This window comes from Excalfactoria chinensis, chromosome 6 (assembly GCF_039878825.1).
Source record: "Excalfactoria chinensis isolate bCotChi1 chromosome 6, bCotChi1.hap2, whole genome shotgun sequence".
Classification (NCBI taxonomy): Eukaryota; Metazoa; Chordata; class Aves; order Galliformes; family Phasianidae; genus Excalfactoria; species Excalfactoria chinensis.
This window is the reverse complement of record NC_092830.1, coordinates 19,839,113-19,855,292: the sequence shown is the minus strand read 5'-3', so window position 1 is coordinate 19,855,292 and position 16,180 is coordinate 19,839,113. Positions and strand designations below refer to the sequence as shown.

The window sequence follows — 16,180 nt, the reverse complement described above, 5'->3', positions numbered from 1 at the left end:
ATTTTCCTTGTTGGAATACTTTGTGTTTTTAATCTGCCAGTTTTCAGGCACCTACGGTTCTTCTTGACAATCATACAGTTTTAAACTTGAATTCTAGATGGATATTCCAGTATCTCACAAAGGATTGTTTCTCCTGTGATTCTAAGTGGAGCCACGTGGCTCCTGAGTAGTGCTTTCAGGTAAAAACTTGAAGATGGGTGTTGTTACAATGTTTTAAAAGTTAGCTGCCCCTCAAGCAGATTTGTGGCACTGCAGGATGTCTCACAGTGTGCAAGATCCCAATTCACTGTTAGACTGCTTAACATCTTTGCCTGGTTTTCCTCTCCTCTGGCAAACAAGAAGGCCTGTGTAGTTTTTGATCAACCACAAGCAAGCACAGAAGCTTAGTTTAGTAAGGGATCTGATTGCCCCCTCTTCAGTATATCAGACTGTTTGGGTTTTAGAACAACAAAAGAAAGCAGAATGCATAGAACAGTAAATATTCTCAACCCTAAGCTGCATCTTGTAAAAGACAAGTTTGCAAGAAAGTCTAACCAATTACTAAGGTGTCCCTGTCCCACCCTCTCTCATAGACGATATGACCATATGGACTCTGCTTTCTGTTGTTTCTTCAGATTGTCTTTTTGCCTGTGCTAGTGACAGAAGGAAACTGCAAAAAGTATAGTTTTGATCTGACCCTTGGCACACTTTATACTCTCTCTTGCTCTCTTAATCTGCTGTCTTTTATTTTGGTCTCAGCTGAGCAACTTGGACTCCTTTAAGAAAAACTGGGTTTTCATTTTCCTTTTCTGGAAGAGGTGGAGAAAATGCTTTCTTCCCAGCAATGCCACAGCCGGCTGCTTTCTGCTTCACTGGACCCTTACTTACCACCTCACGCTGCCTCTGTAGCTTTTGCAAACAAATTGGACACCTGTTCTTTAGCCAGGACTGTGAGCATTATGGATTTAACTCAGATTTATGGTGCATTTAAGCTTCTGGAAGTTTTTTTTAAGTCAGGCAAGCTCCCTTGATAATGCTGATCTGTGGGGAACAGAAAAACTAATTGTTGTGAGTGTGCTCAAGGTAGAAGGTGAAATATTTCAGGCTGGGTAGAGAATCTTTTGTCTTTGTCTAATTATGCATGGAAACTGAGTTATCTAGTAAGGAAGTCCAGCAATGCCTAGCTGGGGTTGTTGCTGTTAATTCCAATGGACTGTTAGTAAGGGTAGAATCATAGAAGTGTGGGAGTTAAAAGAGCTTAGGGGGATCCAGTACTGCTCCTTGTGTAGAGGCATGATCGAACAAAATTTGTGTCATTCCTCGTTGTGGGAGAAGCAGACAAATCTGAAGTCAGGATGGGGAGCTTGTCTGACACAGCAGCAGGTAGGAAATACTGAGGATGGAAGTGATTTTGAAGGGCTTATTAACTGCTGGGTATGTTTTTAAAAAACAAATAAAGGAAAAAAACAAAAAACAAAACCAGAACAACAACAAAACAACAGAAAGTCAATCCTGTTTTGCTTGTGTTATAAGGTTACCTTAAGGCCTACCTTCTTTTTAGCAATATGGGCTTTTCACAGACCATTGTGCCAAACTGAACATCTGAATGCTCTTTTTCATTGGTTCTAGTGATAATAGGCCAGAATACATGGGTGCTTCCTGCTCTGGAGTAGCAATGGCTGGAATCCACTGCACTCTTTGGCATAACAGAATAGTCTAATTGGAAGTTGAGGTTTTAAGGGACTTACTGAGGAGGCAACAGGTCCTGCACATTGCCCGTAATATATGTGCAGCTGCTTTCAGATACAGGGTTCATTCCTTGGTTTCCTTATTTATCGATATGAGCATGTTACTTATTTTTGTATTGCCTGGATCAGGTGTTATCCTTCTCTTGGGATGAATAAGGAGAGACGGCTAAGTGTCAAGTTGCCTTAATCCTTGGGATGTGTTTTGATATCACAAGGATAGGAAATATCTAAAAGCCCATATGAATCAGAACAGAATCTCCCAAGATTCTCACATATGATTCCAAAACATCCTAGTGGGAGAGAAGGGTGTAGTTACTCCCTGTCTTTCCTAGTGTGATTAATAGCACTTGAAAATATGTGGTGCATCTGCACACCAATATCTGGCCTTTGCACAGAGCTCTCCCTTTTCATGGGCTACAATGAGAGAAAATATGCAAAGATGTTTTAGATTTCATTAGTCACACTAGTTTATTCAAACATCCCCTTTGCATAAGAAACCAAGGTTTGCACTGATCTCTGGGAAAGAATGCGCTCATGGCTTGGAAAAACAGTCTGTGCAAATGACACTGCTGCTCAGCAGAGGTCAGCAGCTTGGGTGCAGGAGAGGGGGCCCAGCTGTAGAGTTTGGTGACATTATTTGCAATTCAATCCCATACAGTTCCCCTTTAGGAGAACAATTCACTAAATACAGAGTTGTTCTTTTTTCCTAATTCACCATATAATTCACCTCCCGATTTCAATTAAGAAGCAATCTGTTTGTGACTGCAAGCTGCATTTGTTTGAAAGTACAAAATTATCCTTTGCTTCAGCAGAGACCACATGCCTTAATTCTGGTGGTGAATGACTGGTTAGGGTTTCCTTTAAATGGAATGGGATGTTGTGTGAAGAATAGCATACTCTGGGAGGGTTAAAAGTCCTGGGGACCTAAATTTAACTGAGAAGCAACTTTTGTTGAGCTTGGGCTTAAGGAAGTGAGGAGGACTGGGCATGAAAGAAAACAAAGGGAAATGTTAGGATGGGACATTAAAGCTAGAAAAGAGCGATAGAGTTCAGAGCAATCTATCTTGTTGAATCAGGCTTGTTCCTGTTCACACATCTAGTGGCTTTTGTCCAGTCAAGCTCTGCTACATTATGCACTTCCTTTGAGAGACAATTCCCTGATTTAGTGAGTCTCTTGGACCACAAAGGTTTAACCTATAGTCAGCTGAGAGTCTGGATATTTTATTTTCCTGTTTCATTTTATTGCTGTCTTCCATCATCTGTTCCCCAGTCTTTTAATTAGTGCTAGTAATATAATGTTGGAGAGGTAGAATTGGAAGAGGTATAGCTACTAATATATTTTTGGAGAGATAGAATTAGAGTCCCTCTCAGCCCTCTTCCCAGGTGTCAGGGATGTTGACCTGTGTAAAGGGCCAATGAAATCTAGTCACCCTTTCCCTCCGCTTAAGAGCAGGATGAGACATCCTTGTCCTTGCCCACTTGGAGGGACTGGAGGGGGATTTGCAAGAAGCCAGTTCCAGAGCAAGAGGAATCTTTTCCAGCTGGCAAAGCAAGACTGTTGCAAGGCTGGAAGGATTCCATCTCTCTTGAAAGTGGGACACCTCTCTTGGAGCTTCTACAGAGCATCTAGAAGTGCTGTATGCATAACAGTACTCTGTTTTGTATTTGGTAGTTTGTGTTCTTCCTGCTCTACCTTGCCATCAAGACTGAAAATTACTGGTACTTTTTCAGAAATCAGCCTACTCAACTTCTCTTCTCACAGGGGTGCCCTCAATAACAAGATGGGTATGGAGGGAGGGTGACAACAGTGATGGTGTCAGAGCTGCCACCTTAAGACTGTGGATGTAGTCTCAAAGCACATTTAATTTGTTATACATCTTGCTGCCTCATATGCTATGCCATCTCACCCTAGGCATGATTTTTGAGTTTTTCTTCCTACTGTGGCAAGCTTTCCTGCCAAAGATATGCTGGGCTGGTTTTCTGTGTTGGTTCTGTGTTCAGTGGCTCACTGTCAAAGCTTCTCTACTGTCTACAGTTCTTCACCTTTGGTGAAGCTGATCTTTGCAGAATGGAAAACCTTCCCTAGGAGAAATGCTTTGCCTTTTCAGTACTTGGGGAAAAGTAAAGCACAGAATGGTAATGAATTGAGAGGTATCTCTGTAGGCTGGGAAGAAATCCAGGAAAAGAGCCCTGTTTTATCAGGTTGATAGTTACTGCTCCTGGTGGAGGCATAGCAGCCAGTTTCTGCAGCCAGCAGACCCACAGATGGCCTCACTGCCATCTGTTGTGCTTCCTATGTCAGAGCTCTGCCAACATACAACATGAAATCTCTGTTGTTTTTTCTTTTGCAGGAGGCCTGGGAGAGCAGTCTTTTGAGCCAAGTGAGAACTCCACCTCAACCGATAGTAAAAAAGCAGTTAAAACGGGTAATGTGGTACCCCACCCAGACCTTTGGGTATCTTTTATTTACTTTTTTTATCCCCTGTAAAACAAACCTTTGTCCTGTGCATGGGTGTGTGCATGCATGCTTGGGAGACTAGCTGTTCCCAGGCATCTTCATTTACTAGTGTGGGTGAACGCTCTGCAAGGGTGAATTTGCCTTTTGTGATGTGATGGGTTGACCCCAGCCAGCAGCCAAGCATCCATGCTTGAGATCACTGGCTTTGCCCTTCCACCAGTCAGAGGGGTAAAGAACAGAAAGAGGGGAAAAAAACAAGACAACTTTAAAGACAGTTTAATCAGTGAAGGAAGGGGCAAAAAGTCCCCAAACCAGGTGATGTAAAAGCACTCACTCATTCCCTCCCAGAAGCAGATCAATGCCCAGCTAGTTTCTGAGCAATGTCTACCTTGGAAGAGGCAATCCTATAGTTTTTATTGCTGAGCGTGATGTCAGATGGAATGGAACATCCTTTTGACCAATTTGGGTCAGCTGTTCTAGCTGCATCCTATTCTACCTCTTGCTCACTTAAAGAATTAAAGGTGACTCAGAAAAATGAGAAAAAGAAAGCCTTGATGCTGTGCAAGCACCTCAGCAATAGCCAGGAAGTTTACATATTGTTAGCACTATTTTATCTGCAAATTCCATACAGCATCATGTAGGGCTACTATGAAGAAACTTAACTCCATCCCACCAGACCAGTACATGTAGGATGTCATGAGTTTTTCTGGGTCTGTAAAACCCATTTTACTCTGGAGCAGAGTTTGTAGTACTACCTGGCTGCTTCTTGCTGCTGGGATATTTCATCTGAATTGTTTTGTACTTCTGTTTACCTGAAGCTGTGATATCACCTAAGCAAAGTTTTGCAATTGGTTTCTCCCTCTCTTATAGGGAAGGTATTACTTACAGGAACAGTTTCAACTTGTGAAATCACAGGTATTTGCACAGTGTTGTCCTGCTGATGTTTGCAACCCACTGAGTGCAGCAGGGGTTGATGTTTCCCCTTCATAGGCCATAAAGGCAGAGGCCACACAGCACTTCAGTCTGCAGTATGGTGTGTTGTCTACATTCATGAGAGATATGTTTGTAGCCCAGTTCTTCATTCCCGTGTCACAGCTGCTCTTATCTCCTGAAATTCTGGCAGGCCTTAAGTAATGGCACAGTTGGCAAGAACTCTCAAGAAAAATACTTATGTCAGTGCTTGTCTGACTGTTTCCCAGGCAAATGAGTCTGAAACCCATAAGTAAGTTTAATAGATCGATAAGGAGTGTTCTGCAGCATGCTGCAGATTCAGGGTGCTACATGGGTTGCATTCACTGTATGGAGTCTCAGATCCATAGGTGGTTTGTGGAAACCTCTGAGGTTGGTGATATTCATCATGGAGGGAGGAAGGAATGGATTTTGGAAAGAATCTCAGTTGTGTTAGGCTTAGCAACAGTACTAGTCTGTTAAAGAGATTATGCCCATGTAGACTAAGAATTAGAAAAGCTGCATAGCTTTATCTTCCACTGAAGAAATCTTTCCTGTGTATGCAACATGGCTGTGACTGAAAGCTGTGCTTAAAAGCATTCTGTCCAGGTTTCTTCCATCCGCTGGTGATAATGCACCTGCTGTTTTCCTTTCAGTCAGGCTTCTTCAAGAGTCCAGTAAATATAAATGATAAATAGCAGAATGCTTTAGGAGGTAGGGTGTCAAGAGCTAGGACTGCTGCTAAGAATTCATCCAAGAGGTTGTATTGTTGGTGAGGAATGGAAAAGTTTGTGCTGCAGAAAGGCAGAACCTGAATTTCCTTTGCAGAACTTCTACCACACAACATGCAGAAAAGCACTGGGCAGATGACTCCTCATTTGTCTTTACTGGTAGGAGTTGTCAGTGTGCAAATTCACGGGAATCTATGGCAGCTTGAGGAACAGTTTCTGACTGGGAAACATGTATCTATAAGACCTTTTCTCTGGCAAGATCCTTTTCCTTCTTTCAGCTGTGGCCTTTAAATGCCACAGTAGTAGTTTCGTGGGATAGATGAATGTGAAGAAAGGGAGGACAATTCTTATTCCATTATGGTAACTGCCCCCAACATTACAGCATCTACCTTGCAGGGTCTAGCAGCCAGTTTGGGCATGGGACAGTGTCTGAAAGAGTGCAGCTAGCATGCTGGGAATGGTGCTCTGGAATTAAATGGAACAAAAAGCAAGCTATTGCTTTATCCTGCACCTGAGGGTATAGCCTCCAGTGGGATGGGCAGAGCTGTATGAGGCAGGAAGAAGGGTTTGAAGTTCATTACTTTCATCTCTCTGTACTACCTTAATTTCTTTCCTGTTGTTAAGGTTGAGGGGATCAAAACAGTAATGGTGTGCTTACCCATGTTTCTGCTGAAAGGATGAATGGGAGAAGAGGCTCTTAGCAGTGCATCTAAATGTAGGTGAAAGGGTTCAGTGGGGCTTGTATTTTCATAACCTAGCAACACATGTCCTTAACTTGAGAATCAAAGTTGTAGCCGGTCTCATTGATTTCCATACGAGATACCACAACTGCAACTTAGATTCTTCATCCTGGAGCTTCAGAAAGGCTTGCCAGCACCAGGGAGAAACTGTCAGCAGTTCTTCAGGTGAGAAAGGAGTTCTTGTTGATGTGACTCCTTTGGCCAGGGCTCTCTGCCACTGTAGCAACCCCTGCCCTCTGTTCTCTTATTTCCTTGCCCAAGTTCATTTCATGGGCCAGCTCGGTGATACATTAGTGGAGAACATCTAAGAACCACAGATTATCAAATCCTTAAAGATGATAGTAGATAAGGCTGTTCTGAAGTCTGGGCTCTCCCATAGCATAGCAAAGATGAGGTGTACAGCCAGGACTACATTGAGTGAAAGGAGTTTTCTCCCATGTCAGGCCCACGCTGCATCAAAACAGCAAATCTTTTAGGCAACTGCTACCCAAGCACACGACAGTGGCATAAATACAAGGCAAGGTACAGGGATTGCCTGGAAGCCTGAATAAATCTTCATTCAATCTCTGGTTCTGTGGCCAGTACTGAGCACCATACAGCCAATTTAATGAGAATCTGTTCTGTTTTTCCTCTTACGTTTTTACTTCCTTTCATTAAAATGAAAATGTTCAGCATAAAGATTTGCACTAAGATTAGCATGCACCAGCTTTGACAGCCCCAAACATCCTTTCTTCAGCACTGACTGTGTGATCTGTATGTGTTTCCACACCATTTGAGATCTGGTATGTGAAAACAAATGATTACATGTAATACCTTTTATCCTTAAGTTTCAGCAAATGTCTATCCTCTTTTTCAAAGGCCCCCTCGATGTGTTATTCTTACCATTGTAAAGCTAGACCTGCCAGGATAAGCCTTTCACTGCAGATTTGAATGAGTGCAGCGCGCTGAGAAAACGCAGAAACCATTGGATTTATTTGACCTCCATCCTCCCACTACTCTCGAAAGAAGTGCTGTGTCCCCATCTCTGAAGTTGCTGTTTGGTAAAGCAGGGTGCTGGATACAGCAGGGGTGTCCCTTTACACATTTCTCGTATATTTGCATAATGTGTAGTGATTCTGCACAAGAAGAAGGGCTAGATTTCCAGAGACTGTTTCTAAGTCCCAAACATATCACTGACAAATCTGGCTATGCCTTCTGACTTGGACTAACATCTTGCCTTTTCTGTTTTTCTGAAGTTCCAGGGTATTTACCTGAGAGCTGTACCTGAAACTAGAGAGGATTTAAACAGTGTTCTCACTCTGTCTTGCAGACGGCAGGCAGAACACAACGCTTGTGAGGAACCTGAAGAAGGAGTATAAAGCTGAGTCTGGGATGGATGCGCGCTCTTCTCACAGAGTACGCAGGGCAACCACATCCAGGGCTGAGAGGATCTGGCCTGGGGGAGTCATCCCCTATGTGATCGGAGGAAATTTCACTGGTCAGTAGTGAAAATGTTGCTCCCTGTTTGCTCAGGTGTGTCTCAAAATGCATAGGAGATCTCAGGAGCAGTTTTCTCACAAACAGTTTGGGTTTTTGAGAGCCTTTTTCCTGAGGCATGTTGGTGGGCAATGGGATTGTGCAAGGAATTGTGCACTGTGGGAGTCTGAAACTAAAGTGTACGGAGAGATGATTCTTTGTTTGGAATTCAAAAAATAACTGAGTGACTTGGCACAAGTGACTTGGCTACTTTCTTGATTGCTTCAGCGACCAACATCTGTGAACTGCAGTCACCTCCTGTGTTTCCAGAAAGGGACCTCTGCAGTTGGAAGAGCAGGGCACGTTTTGATAACCACTTCTGTACAGTGTGGGTTTTCTTCCCTAGTTCTCCTCCTACTGTCAGCTTAGGTCAATCCTCATGACCTGTTTAGCAAGTTAACAGAGATCCTTTCCCATACTTGTCTCTAAAGTGCTGCAAGGAGTCTGTGAAGCTTTAGTTGAAGGGTCTGTTCTCTTCATAGTAAAGGAGGGGTTCATGCACCCTTGCAGAATATTGCGGAGCCTGCTAGTCACAGGTGTCTCATACATTGGTCAGAGAACAGCTGCTCACATCCTTCAGAGTCTGAGAAAGTCTGCTCTATGTTGTGTGTGTTCCACTGCTATAACCACACAGAGTATGTAATGCCATCCTTCTGTTTGGGTGACTGTAAGAAGCAGCTCTCTTAATAGCGCAGTTCTGATTTATATTCAGCTTGGTGCTTTGCCTTATTTTAATATCCCCCTTGGAACTTGTCTATTCCATGTGCCTTTCTGATGTACTTCTGACCTTTCCCCCTTCTTCAGTCCTTCTTGGGAGTGGCAGCTTACTCTGTAGCCCTGTGTACACAGAAGCTACACATACTGCTCTGGAGCACCACTTTCTAACTGACTGTATGACTGTTCTGGATGCAGCTGAGAGACCCCTGCAGGTATCCTATGCCCTGGGGGAGGTAAAGTGCTGTCACCTATTTTCTTGCTAGTATGAGAAGTATGAGCTAGTATGAGACTCTACTTCTCAAGTGTATCTCTAATCAAATCCTGAGCTGTTTCTGAGTTTAAGTACAGGCCAGCAGTTTCTCTGTACCTCCATTTTTATCCCTAAGACTGTTCTACCTCTAGCTCCAATATTCTTTTTGCTATTAATTTTAAAATATCTCACAGTAGTTCTACCTTAGTTTTGTGGAGCATTTATGCGAGATTCTTGGGCATTGAAATATGTGGTCACTTTGTGTTACAATGTGAGCAAATCTAGCATACCACTGAATAGCTAGTGCGCAGATCAGAGCACCAAACTGCAGTGCTAGGGAAACATTTACCTAATGAGGTGACATTTCTTATATGCAGAAGCAATGCAGTATTCAACCAAGTTTACTGTTTTTATTAGAGCTTTTAATTCATAAAATACAGGAAGATAAAATATGATACAGTTAGTTAGTTCTTAGTTCTACAGTAGGCAAATCATCCCAGATGGTTATAGGTGTCTAGAGGTATAGAGATGACTATTGGAAAGATTGGCTATCCTTATGAAGTCATTTTGTTGAAAGCCAGGCCTTCACTGTTTGCTGTTCTTGGATTTCTTTTTCAGGAACCCAAAGAGCCATATTTAAGCAAGCTATGAGACACTGGGAGAAGCACACCTGTGTGACGTTTGTGGAGAGAACTGATGAAGAAAGTTTCATTGTGTTCACATACAGAACGTGTGGGTAAGTAATGTATACAGTGTCTGCAGCTATTTAAGTTCCAGGCATCTCTTTCATTACAAACGGCTTTGTAAGTCTAGATCTGGCCAGAATATAACAGCCACTTGGGGGGTATCTTTCTGTTTCAGATCCTTTTCCTAGGATAACACTTAAGTATATGCATGCATTTTTGCAGATGTTGCTATTTATATTTTTTTACTACATATTCACCTATGTGTATGTGTGTGTATATACACTTACGTATGCAGTTATGTATATGTAGTTGTATATGGAAACATATATGCATACACTCATATACTTACATATGTAAATACATATAGTGTATGAAGCTGTTAGCCTGTACCTATCTCAGACTTTACCAATTCACTGATGAACAGCATGGGTTTATGGGTTTTCTTTTCCAGATGCTGTTCATATGTGGGTCGCCGAGGAGGGGGCCCTCAGGCCATATCCATTGGAAAGAACTGTGACAAGTTTGGTATTGTGGCTCATGAGCTGGGTCATGTGGTGGGTTTCTGGCATGAGCACACAAGGCCAGACAGAGACCAGCATGTCACAATCATCAGAGAGAACATACAGCAAGGTAAAATGGCACTTCAGGTTATTCCACCTGGCTTTTGAATGGGGTGACAATCTTCCTTACTGAGCTTGTGCAAAACTCTTCTGTCTGTGAACTGGGATGGAGAAGAAGAAATACTTCTAGTCTTTGCCTAGAATAAGGGGTGAAAATAGTTGTATGAATAGAGATTTGGGATGTCCAGCTGGAGTTGTTGGGTTATAGGAGGACATTTCTTTAATTCCAGACCCCAGTAATTGGAAGAACTAAGGGATTTGTTTATTCCCGTTGTTTAACGCCACAGGTCAGGAGTACAACTTTTTAAAGATGGAAGCTGGGGAAGTGAACTCACTTGGAGAGACCTATGACTTCGACAGCATCATGCACTATGCTAGAAACACATTCTCCAGGTGAGAATTGTAGGTTATCAGTCTTCGGGGCTGCTCTTAGCAGTTATCAGTAGCTCTGTAGGATATGTAGAGCCTAGGAGGAGACCTGTGATCTATTACAGAGATACATGGTGATTGCAGCAAACTCTGAAAACATTTGAAAAAGCAAAGTGCTTGAAGGGAGGTATGGTGGGCTACTGTATTCCCCTGCCTACTATATTCACCTTCTACTGATGATCTAAGAGATCAGGAATTGGCATCAGGTCATTACTTTTGGTTACGTGTTTTGTTTTTTATTTTTTAACCATCTGTGAATGTGTTCTAGATCATAGCCTTTTCAGGCTTGTGATGCTGTGCTGTTAGGTTCTTCATGGAGGCTCTTTCAGTTCTGTTCCTGTCTCAACTAATCAGCTAATTTCTGTGTGGCATTTTTGCCCTCAACTTCCATTTCTTCCATCTAAGTGGAGCTTATTTTCTGAGTAGAGAGCTCAGGAAGGTGCATATAGAGAAGGGGAAATAAACATAAATATATGTCCCAAATTTGAAATGAGAACTACTGGATGACCAGCTCTATTTTGCTACACTATTTGAAGGTTTTTGCATAAACAAAAATAGGAGGTTTCTTTACTACATACCACAAGCAAAGGAGATAAGAAGCAGAGCTCAAATATTTACTCAGAGTAACGTTGGTTTTTGTTTTTTTTTGGTTTTTGTTTTTTTTTGGTTTTTGTTTTTTTTTGGTTTTTGTTTTTTTTTGGTTTTTGTTTTTTTTTGGTTTTTGTTTTTTTTTGGTTTTTGTTTTTTTTTGGTTTTTGTTTTTTTTTTGGTTTTTGTTTTTTTTTTGGTTTTTGTTTTTTTTTTTTGGTTTTTGTTTTTTTTTTGGTTTTTGTTTTTTTTTTGGTTTTTGTTTTTTTTTTTGGTTTTTGTTTTTTTTTGTTTTTGTTTTTTTTGTTTTTGTTTTTTTTGTTTTTGTTTTTTTTGTTTTTGTTTTTTTTTGTTTTTGTTTTTTTTTGTTTTTGTTTTTTTTGTTTTTGTTTTTTTTGTTTTTGTTTTTTTTGTTTTTGTTTTTTTTGTTTTTGTTTTTTTGTTTTTGTTTTTTTGTTTTTGTTTTTTTTGTTTTTGTTTTTTTTTGTTTTTTTTTTTTGTTTTTGTTTTTTTTTGTTTTTGTTTTTTTTTGTTTTTGTTTTTTTTTGTTTTTGTTTTTTTTTGTTTTTGTTTTTTTTTGTTTTTGTTTTTTTTTGTTTTTGTTTTTTTTGTTTTTGTTTTTTTTTGGTTTTTGGTTTTTTTTTGGTTTTTGGTTTTTTTTGGTTTTTGGTTTTTTTTGGTTTTTTTGGATTTTTTGTTTTTTTTGGATTTTTTGGTTTTTTTGGATTTTTTGGTTTTTTTGGATTTTTTGGATTTTTGGGGTTTTTTGGGGTTTTTTGGGGTTTTTTGGGGTTTTTTGGGGTTTTTGGGGTTTTTTGGGGTTTTTGGGGTTTTTGGGGTTTTTTGGGTTTTTTTTGTTTTTTTTTTTGTTTTTTTTTGTTTTTTTTTTGTTTTTGGTTTTTTTTGTTTTTTGGGTTTTTTTTTGTTTTTTGGTTTGTTTTTTTTTGTTTTTTGTTTTTTGTTTTTTTGTTTTTTTGTTTTTTTTGTTTGTTTTTTGTTTTTTTTTTCCCCCAATATTAAATACATCTTTGGGGCTTTTAAAGTTATGGGAGTGCTAAGCCTGGTTTGTACTTTTGTTTCTGGAAGTTTGCATTAACCATGAGGAAATTATCAAACTTGCTGAAGTACTGCTTGTTATGGCAGGGAGAGATGGTGGCTGGGCAAAGATGTATTGCTGCCCTCAGAAATTTATTTGGATCAGATACCCAAAGCAAGTGATTTTACTTCCCTTGAGGTGTCTGCTGGACTGTCCCAGCATTTGCTGGACTCTAAATGGGTGGAATTGTCTTGCACAAAAGCAGGATTAAGTTATTACTCTCATTTGTATTGTGGATGCCTTTGAGTCCGTCTCTTGAAAACTAGGGTCCTTCAGAACATTGCTGGGCCAAAAAGGGATACAAATGGCAAGAGTCCTTCTAAATTTAAATTGATGCTTAATAGGATTTTTAAGTCTGTTTTCTTTAAGTCTTTTGTCTCTGTTTTTGACCCACCCTCACCCCAGTAGCAGTTTTTGTGCAGTAATTGAACTGAGCACTAAGTGTATCTGTGGGATGATTGTGCTTTCAGGGTAAATAGGCAGTGCTGGGAACAGGCTCTTACTTAACCATAACCTGTCTAGGGATCTACTGCCCCAAGCGGATTATGCTTACTTTGACCAATGGGCATGGATACGGATCTGTGCATGTCTCTTCATCTTACTGAGTTTTGCAGATGCTGACCAATCATAGCTAACAAAGACAAATGACCCATGAAGATACTAAGTTCCAGCAAAGTTTGTTATGGCTAGTGGCTAGATATGGGAGACAGTCTCTCCATGACACTGCTAAGGAAACGACTGTAGTAGGTGTGTAAATTGTTCAGCAGGTTACAGAAAGTCCACATGGGGAAAAAGATGGTTTAAGTTCTCTGCTGGTGGATAATAGCGTATGGATGAGGTCAAGATGACAGAATTATGAATCATATGGCACAAGAAATCCTAAAGCTGTTTCTGTGACTCACTTATGCTGCAGTCAGCACAGCCTTGTTGCTTGTAAGTTCAGGTGAATACTGATAACAAATCACATGGTATTTGATATTGTTAAATATTGCTGCACATCCTAGTATGTTTTTATTCTTTCTGTTGTGGACACAAAGTTTACATACAGGTTTTCTGGGACATGGTGATCCCTACCAGTGGAAGTTGCTTTCAGTGGCACTATTGAGAACTGCTGCAGGAGTATCTTATAGTTTTCCATTCAAAGAAACATATTTATCACTTGCATCTGTGATGGGTGAGGAGTATAGTCTTAGAGGTGGTAATGACAGCAGGAACAAGTGTTTATAACTTCTGTCTGTGTCAGAAAGCTCTCTGGTTTGAGAAGTGTGGCTACAGGCTTATGTTTTCTGGTGCATTCTTTACAAATATGGAAGCAAATTTATGTTTAATTTTACTATCTCTTAAAATTTTTATTGTCACTGCCATGACCTACCAATGGCAGTTTAACACTAGAAAAGTTTAAACCTATATAGACTCCAAAGCAGACAGTGGTTTACTTTAGCCCAATTGTCTCTTGCTGGTAGGTCTGGCTGTGCTTCCTGAAGTTAGAATGCGTGGCTGTGCTTTTCTGTGAGGCTCCTGCACAAGTCAAGATGCAGGTAGTGCTGTCTGTAAGGCAGGCAAGGTGTTATGGATACAATACCTGACTGAGGTATTTGTATCACACCATATTAATCCTATGTCAGATGGATGCACACCACACTTAAACTCTCCACAGGTTTTAGTGTGTGAAGTAAGATGTTGCCTCTCTTCTGAAGGCAGGGATATAAATGCAATGTAGGGATAAAATGTACCTGTCTGAAGTTGAGTGCTTCACCTGCCTTGAATATTTGCTTCCCTGAGAAGCCCCTGTATCTATTGCTCCCCTAATGGGACAGTGAATGATCAGAGTTTATCAAGAGAAGCTGATAACTTCGTGATGTCTGCTGAACACATTCATGGTTCTATGTGGCTGCTAGTGACTCTTGAGAACATCTCAATCTCTGTCGTTCTTAGCTGATAGCAGTGGTGGATTTTGCTTGACTTGCTGCTGCTTTGGGCAACTAGTGCATGCTGTGCCCATACCTAGGCAGTAGGAGAATCAAGACCTCCAGTATTCTTGAGTTCTTTTCCTACCTGTGGGTGAAGGGGTTGGGTTTCTTGCTTAAGAACAGTTCTGTTGTTATATTGCCTGAACTGCTCTGTTTAATGATATCTGCTTGGTTATTATTTTTTTATTAATTTGTCAGACAACATACCGGTACTCTTAGAGACACTCATCAAATGTGCAATTTATTAGCAGTGTTTGCTACATTTGAACCCAAGGGGGTTTGTTTGAATGGTGCTGCTGTCTCTTCTCTGGTCTAGGCCAGAAAGACTGTCACTTATTATTAGTTCCTTGGTTTGTGAAATGATAAGAATTATGTTTACTGCCTCATGTTTGTCAATAATGCTTATTTAGGGAGTAGATGATTCAGTTGACGGAAAATGTAAAACCTGAAATCTTGCTGCCCCAGCCCAGGTACATCCATCCAGAAAAAAAAATGTTTGGCAGATAATTATCAGTCACAAGGTAATTTGAAACTGTGAGTTGTTTGCATTCTGTGAGCAATACCCTAGGTGTATACAGTGATCAGAAGGCTGGAGATAGTGTATATGCATTTGTGAGAGCTGTAATAGTCAAAAGAATCAAAGTTTTACCTGCACAAGTAGTAGTTACTCCATTACATTTTGTCAGTTTTCCCTGGTTGAGCCTAGAAATCAGCAGAAAGCATTTCACTTGCCTCAGAAGTATGTCCCTGCCAAACATGAAGTTCTCTGGGCTCCTGAGGATGCATGAAAATTTAACATGAGCAAACCAACCTGTCCCTGTGTTCTTGTTGCTCCTGGGATTGGAGGATTTATGGTTTGTTTTTTTTGGTACATAAATTCAGACTGAAGTGTGCAGCTGGCATGCAGAATGCAAGACTCAAATTTGTCAATCAAAATTTGATGCATTTCAGAGCATTTCCCTTCTATTTCTTCTGACAATTTGCATAATTACAAAATACATTTACCTGTAAAATGTTTAATAACATTTTCTGTTCAAGGCTACTGATAACAGCTTTGGACGGCTGTGATCCAAAAAGTTCACTTACGGTATTTATTTAAAATTAAAGCAAAAACTCTCTCAAACTTTATTTCCCTGAGGCTTGCACTCAGCTGAGCAGTCCAATGAGCCAAATTCCTTGTCTATTTAGAGCTCAGCTCAGACTTTTGAGCACTCCTGTATCAGGACTTGTTGTACTAACAAACTGACTTTACTATCCTATTGGACTCTATGGACAACAGTATCCTTTCCTTCAGAATGAAGTCTGCCTCATGGAGCCAGTACCAAAGCTTCAAAATCTCTGTTAGCATTGGCACTGCTGGGGTTGTTAGCTATTGGGAGTGTGGTGAAATGGTTCCTATGGACTGGACAGCCTGACTACTAGAGCTTAGATTTTTTACCAACCAGGCATTCCATTTTCTGATCACTCCCTCTCACGTTAGCTGTGCAGTTTTAATGATGCCTCTTGCATGCAAGCTCTTGTTTGTGTGCACTGACTTTGCATTTTGATGGAAGTGAGGCCTGAACTTAAGTCCTTTTTTGGACTGAGATCAGAAGTTCAGTAGACAGCTTCTAGGTATGAAACAAGGAGGGGAAAAAAGACAGAGACAAATGGAGTTATTAGTCTGGCAATTCATGCAGAACAAAGGTGGAACACTTGATCTATT

The 16,180-nt window shown here is 40.6% G+C and overlaps 1 protein-coding gene across 4 annotated transcripts in view; it reads left to right on the top strand.

The window, feature by feature from the left end:
• Positions 1-16,180, top strand: part of TLL2 (tolloid like 2) — an 83,879-nt gene that overhangs the window by 41,198 nt on the left and 26,501 nt on the right. For 2 of the 4 annotated variants that reach the window (XM_072339860.1, XM_072339861.1), the window contains exons 3-7: positions 4,079-4,153; positions 7,914-8,081; positions 9,705-9,822; positions 10,224-10,402; positions 10,680-10,785. In XM_072339860.1, coding sequence (XP_072195961.1) covers positions 4,079-4,153; positions 7,914-8,081; positions 9,705-9,822; positions 10,224-10,402; positions 10,680-10,785 — 646 coding nt within the window. The other 2 variants (XM_072339862.1, XM_072339863.1) reach the window with 2 other exon arrangements.